This window comes from Ylistrum balloti, unplaced genomic scaffold (assembly GCF_031769215.1).
Source record: "Ylistrum balloti isolate Yb309-2 unplaced genomic scaffold, AGI_CSIRO_Ybal_v1 Utg370052, whole genome shotgun sequence".
Classification (NCBI taxonomy): Eukaryota; Metazoa; Mollusca; class Bivalvia; order Pectinida; family Pectinidae; genus Ylistrum; species Ylistrum balloti.
The window spans coordinates 1,982,885-1,989,926 of NW_026782104.1; the positions used below are offsets into that span (position 1 = coordinate 1,982,885).

The 7,042-nt window shown below is 34.7% G+C and overlaps 1 protein-coding gene across 1 annotated transcript; it reads right to left on the minus strand.

The window, feature by feature from the left end:
* Positions 1-654: 654 nt before the first annotated feature.
* Positions 655-4,831, minus strand: LOC132549248 (kelch-like protein 24). Its single transcript, XM_060213162.1, has 2 exons — positions 4,738-4,831; positions 655-4,086 (listed from the first exon to the last, which is right to left on the minus strand). Exon 2 carries the CDS (start codon positions 4,080-4,082, stop codon positions 2,304-2,306), a length of 1,779 nt encoding a protein of 592 aa, XP_060069145.1. The 5' UTR covers positions 4,083-4,086; positions 4,738-4,831; the 3' UTR covers positions 655-2,303.
* Between the last annotated feature and the right edge of the window lie 2,211 nt (positions 4,832-7,042).

Consider the following 7,042-nt stretch of genomic DNA (forward strand, 5'->3'; position numbering starts at 1 on the left):
ATATTCTGACATTAAGGAATCTGGCACTTACATATTCTGACATTAAGGAAACTGGCACTAACATATTCTGACATTAAGGAAACTGGCACTAACATATTCTGACATCAAGGAATCTGGCACTTACATATTCTGACATTAAGGAATCTGGCACTTACATATTCTGACATTAAGAAAACTGGCACTTACATATTCTGACATTAAGGAAACTGGCACTAACATATTCTGACACTAAAGGAAACTGGTACTATTAGATTCTGACATTAATTAATGCTCTAAGTGCCTGACATTACTGTGTAACAATGGAGATATTGTTAAGTAAATCTGTACGCAAGACTTTCAAGGCTCCAAAGCCAAATTGCTATTTTACATTTTTTATACAGTCAATAAAATAAAGGATTACCTGTGTATAATTCATTTGTAAACTGATGTTAAATTTTTCACTGATGTTCTTAAATTGCCTTCTGTTGTCTCTTTTATCAACAAGTTTTTATCAATGTAACGGTTACCATATTGTAAGAATGGGTGAGGCTTATATTCTGGTGTGTATCAAATTGAAAACATCCCTGAAAACCAGTCCTGCAGCTTATACTCGGGTGCAGTTTATAGCCCAAAAGTAAGGTACCATTATATGTATAATATAACAAGAGACTGTCAGAGGTTATAACTATTGTTTAATATAAACACATATGTTATTGTAACATGTTAAAGCCAACAACAAAATAATCATAACTTATACAAAATTAGAAACATTTCTATTCCAGAACACAGTGTAGTCATCTTGAATAATAAAATTTCTGCTAATATTTAATGCTTACACCACAGGTAAAAAGCTTGATCTATGAAAGTTGTCTGTATATAATGTTCCTCATAGCAGTATTGCACAAAAGTTTTTCCATCCACCTTTACAAATTATAAATACATTTTACTTTATTATTGTAAAGAGTCACTAACATGAACACATCATATATAACATCAATAAATGGTATCTCACTACCACAATAAACAATTGACCAAAAACCTTAAAAAGGTGTGAAATATGCCTGCACTACTTTCACAAGTAGCATTGTAACTATGCCCATTTTTATGACCAATAACACATGCTTTTTGTAAAGACAAAATAAAGTATCAAGATTATTTTCAAAATATCTTTTACCTAAAGAATGGTAAGAAATTAATCATTTTCTTGTTATCATTGTTTGTTGCAGAAAAAAATGTTAATATCGCTTTTATTCTCGGCTACAGTTTGAAAGTTTTTTTAGTTTAGTTTATAAATTTTAATTCATGTAAAATAATTAATTTTCGTGGTGATTTTATTTTTTTTAACCTGTGGATACTGTTCATCCATGAATTTAAATGTCCATTAAAGGATAAGCATGATTAAACCTAGCAGGGATTAAATAACTAGTGAAGGTTGTGAGCAAGACCTATCCACATAATCAAGAGCCAATGAAAATGCAAATTTCATAAAACCACAAAATTTGAGCAAAAGAAAATAAATGTTTTTATAGTAGATAACATGACATTTAGTAAAATATCACCACCAATATAAACTAGCCAATAGTGATTGCACTGCCCATAAACATCCACAATCTTCAGACTAACACGTTTGTATCAAATTAGTGACAACAAGGAGATCTGATGAGGGAACCAAGGGTGATTTGTAATGGTCATTATTCTTCAGTCCTCATCATGACTAACCTGATATAGAAGGAATTGTAGGCAAGTCAGAGCAACCACATATATGAATCCTAATTACACTATATACTTCGTGACATCTTTCATATTTCACCAGTGCCTAATTTTTTATACATAAATACATGGCAAGTATGATCAACTTGCAAAATATGAGAAACAGTTACATTTTCTATTTTCAACTCCATGGTCTTCAATGATAAAAGTATGACATGGCTAAAACTACCTGGTCATATAGTAAATGTGATTTTTTTCATTTACATTTGATGTCAGATTATTGCTAAGATTCATATAGTACTTTACTTCATCATTTCTACTCTCCTCTGTAGCATGAGTAAAATCTCTCATCATGATCCGAATCAATCAAATGTTTTATGGCATCTAAATACATGTGCTACAATGTACAAATTACAACCATGTTTTACTGTGAGAAGAAATACAAACTTTTTACTTTGTTCTAAAAACATTTTCATAATTATTTCATGGTGACTACGGACAGTCCACATATGTCTCCTTTCCATGTCTTTAAAGATGTAAAAGAATCTTGTACAAGGAAAATGCCTTGTCTTTATCAAATGTTTGTTGTACTTACAGGTAAAAGTACAATGTGATTAGTTCTGTATTGGGTGTGGAACCACCTGACTCATGCTACTCTCTGGTTCCTTTTTCTTATGTAGCATGATGCGAACACAACCGTAAGAGTACATGGGGATGGGGGTATTCCCGCATATCTCCCAAGTGTTCTTTACAGGGTCAAAACACTCAATGATGTCCGTGTACAAGTTGTCCTTTGCCCCACGTCTTCTCCCTCCAAATGCATACAACTTCTCATCCAGAACAGCTAAACTCACAAAGTCTCTTGCACAGCTCAGATCAGGCAACACATCCCAGGTGTCCGAATCTGGTGTATATCTAAAGCAGCCCTCCAGTCCCACCACATAAATCTGTCCATCTAAGGTGGCCCCATTTAGGCACATGTCACAAGCTGGCAGTGTGCGGGTCAGTAAAGTTGTCGTGTTTGAGATGGTATCAAAACACTGAACAACATCTGTCACAATCTCATCGCTGTTTTTGCCTCCAAACAGGTAGATTTTCTTATTGTATGACACATAACCCATATTCTCTACTGGGTGGACAAGGCTACCAATTTCAGACCAGGAGTTATTCAGACTTTTCCACATTTCTATGGAACCAAGCACGTTGTACTCATCAAATCCACCGAGCACATAAATGCAGTCATCAACCACAGTCATAGCATGTCGGCGCCTAGCATGCATCATATTGGAACCACGGATCCATGTCTCAAACACACTGTCATATTTCCAAAACTCCTGACTTCGCAAGCCACCAGATACATATATATTATCAGCAAATGCACATACTGCAAATTCATTCCTCTTCTTGAAGGGCAGTTGTTTCAGTGTAGTGAAATGTTTGGTATCTGCATGATAGCTTTCTACTTCATTGCTCAGACCATCAGACAGGCGACCACCCAGAAGTACAGCCGTCTCATACAAGGGGGATGAAATGCGGGGAGTGATCTGGTAGGAAGGAAGCATACTTCGTCTGGAATGGATATTGTGGTATGTTATGGCTTGATTATACAGCTCCATCCCTCGCTCATCCTGTGTCACATGTGCTGACTTACTAACCACGTCAATGAGAAAAAGTTGACTGAGTAACGGAAATTTGATACATTCCAATATTTTAAAGCGGAATGATTTTCTATTGTCATTGTCTTGTTCATAATCCAGCCATTTTATTGAACTTTCAAATACTTCATCCTCAGATGTACACTCAAGTCGCCTGTCACTAAGCAGGTCCACAACACATTCTATTGACAACTTGGTGAAATCTTCATCTTGTCTGATACTCTTGAAATGGTGACAAGCATATTCCTTGGCGAACTGATAGAGTGGCTGGTGAGCGTGGCTATCACCCAAGGTCAAGGCTGCCAAACAGTTTGTCTCATTGATATTCTCTTTGAAAAACTTGAGACACAGATCAACAAGGGGTGTAACTTGGAACAAGTAAGCTTGGCGAAACAGTTCTTCCACAATGCCTACAGTAATCTGTACTCGCCCCGTATAGATAAAATGCAAAAGATTTTCAAATACATCAGCATCAATTTGTTTTAAATCTATTGTGTTTTTAAAGGATTCTTCCATGCCCGACGAGAACATGCACTTGAAGTAGGAAGATCCTGCTGCAAGAATGACACGATGACATGGGAATTCCTGTCCATCCACTCGGATGTTGATATCACTGTATCCACCCTCAGTCCGGAATGATTCAAAGTTACTAATGAGACTTCCCGAATGTTCATCACTGGCATAATTGATGGAAGTGTCAGATGCTGTTAAGCTGCTCATTGAATCAGATTTTTCCATTTTTCTGTCCAAAGGAAAGAAATAAGTTTATTAAATGATTGGACAAAATAAAATGTATTTATGCATCCATATCTAACTGTCCATCCGTATTTTATTGTTCTCAAAATTTATTACAATTTAAACAGTGCTGTAAATAAAACTGGCATTTCTTATCATTGTCTTCATGGAGTACATGTTACACAATGTGAAAGTGTACTTTCATCTAATTTTGTCCACACCAAATTTCAACAGCTAACAACAACCTAGTATCGTTATCGAATGATCGAATCGAAATAATGTTGTTTAGAATGATTACAACACGGGTGTTAGCCTCGTCTTTCAATACACTTATATATTGGTATATGATCATAAGCTGACCGACGAGGCTAGTACCTGTGATTGTAATGCACCTTTATATCAGGTTTCATGGTGATATTTGTAAAATTGGCGATTTACAAGTAATGAAGCGATTGGAATCTCCAAACAACAAGTAAGATGTGTGTTTGGTAATAAAACATCAACCGATCAATATGCAAAGTTTCAGGACGACGGTAAGACATGTACAGTACAGCTGTCAGTCCATGTCTTCCCAAAACAGAGTATCTTTCGGTCCAAATACACGACACACCTTCAAGATGGCAGACTATTCATGGATGCTGATAGCCGTAATAATTACCTTGATGGTTGATACAAGTACCAGTGATGTCAACCGTGTATTCGACGAGAAAAGGACATGCTGGTGTTCCTCGTTAGCGTGTCATGTTGATAGATGAACAGTTGAACCGGACATTATAAATTTCATCAGGGGAGGTCACTCTGGCGGAGAGCTAACTAATCGGCAAAGTCCGTCAATAGTCGGAACTGACAGATATTCACTGACAAAAATTGCATAAACCTCCACCAAATTGAAAATGAACAATTTCTGTTTTTTTTTAAGTGGTTGGTAAAACAGGAAATTATCTACGAAAATGAAAATTTTGGAAAGTTTTTTTTTTGCTTTCTTCTGGATCAAGAAATTACGGAAAAGTTCAAAGGGTTGCTAGTTCGAACCCCAACGAGGGCAATGTGTTTTTCGTTACTCTTTCGTGTTACAGTAAACCTCATTTCGTGCAAATATGACTGAAATGTTGAAAAATTCCATGATTTTGAACAACAAAAAATAGTGTATATTTTTGCTGTTGTGTCCGATTGGCAATATTTTTCAGGTGTGAATTAGGCATGTACTACCATAACATGCCCTTTTGACTACACATATGCAGCTATTTCCACGGGATACTATGGGTTACGTCCCCTTAGCGCTTATTGCCTCGTATTATTTTATTTATTTTAACGGGTTTTACGTCCACTATTACGACCTTTCGGTCTATTGACTCGTAGGCACGAGAACCCACATGTAGAATATGTTACATGGTACACATCGGACTGATTTTGAAATTAAATCAGTAATTGCATAAATATCCATGTTCAAAATCACAAATAAAAAATAATCACATCCAATGATTATTATAACAATCACAGTGTTACAATTCATATCAACGATATCTGTGGAATACAAACATCGCATTTTATTATATGAGTGCATAAAGTCTGTTATTTCGAAGGGTGTGCCAGTAAAACCCCAACTAAGAACCTTTGTAGTTTACCTGGACAGGTGTGAACTACAGCCATCTCTTTCATAGGCAAATTTCTCATCGTCCAACTCAATGTCCTATATCATGTTACACATTACGTCAGTCAATATACGATGAAATCATCTGACACTCCTGACTTTGCTTAAAACAAATGAAATTGCGAGAAGATATAGAATTTGATAATATATTTTAACAGAACAATTGATTATCACTGTAGCAATTAAAATTTGAAGATTAGCAACTGGAAACTATTGATCAAGGATTCGGATTGGACGGGATCAACAACATCTATATTTTAAAGTAACTCATTATACCAAGGAAAAGAAGAACAATGATTAGAAATTGATTAACCACAATATTTTAAAAAAGATATCTTGTCTCTACTGTGGCAATGCCTCCGAGTATCCAATACAAATACATGGTACAGTGCAAATCTCGAATTCTTTGAACTCGTAATTTTCATTTCTCACAAAGACTGATGACTTACATTTATAAATAGCAGTCAATAGTCAATTAATTTATGTAATCCATTTGCTTGGTTGTTGCAAATTCAATCCATGGTCTTAATTTTTAAGCAACAAGTCCGTGATTTTTTTTTTTTTTTTTTTTTGCAAGTCCAAAATAATGATATACAGTGTGCTAAATGCGATACTAGGACGCCAACATAATTAAATCTTCTTTTAAACAAGTCTTGGACGACTATGGCAGGTAAAACCAGAAACATATTTCTACTTTTCCTTGTTGTTTCAAATGCTAGAAAATGTATATTTGTATCTATTTTGATATCTGATTATTATGATTGTCTAGAAACGTTCGATAACGTATAAATTGATATTTTCTGTACGATGATTGTATTATGGAATATTTGAATAGAAATACTGTATCAATTATAGTAAATTAGCATTGCTGTCTGTATTTTTTTTGTAAGAAAAAAAAACACGTAATAAATCTTTTCAAACCAAACAGTATAGTAGAAACCTTAATTTTCGAATTCGTCTCGCTAAGTTTTGTGACAAATACTTTCTGTTTACTTAGATTCTTTTAAAAACAAAATGCGAGTTTGAGCTATTCACAACTGAAATATCACCCCATATTGCAAAAAGTCATTTGTAAATCTGTGGCGCGAAAAATGTAATTAATTTTCCGTAACAGAAAAGAAACAAGATTATATGATTGCCTTACAGTAATTTAGCTACTTTTCCAATGAAGAAACTCCCTTGTTGAGTAATTTAACATTACATAAGGTAAACATATCGTTCATTTTGTGTAAATTTTGGTATTCAAAGTAGTATTACGGAATGAATTTACATCGTAATTGACAAACACTTACATTTAAATAGATAATGAAAT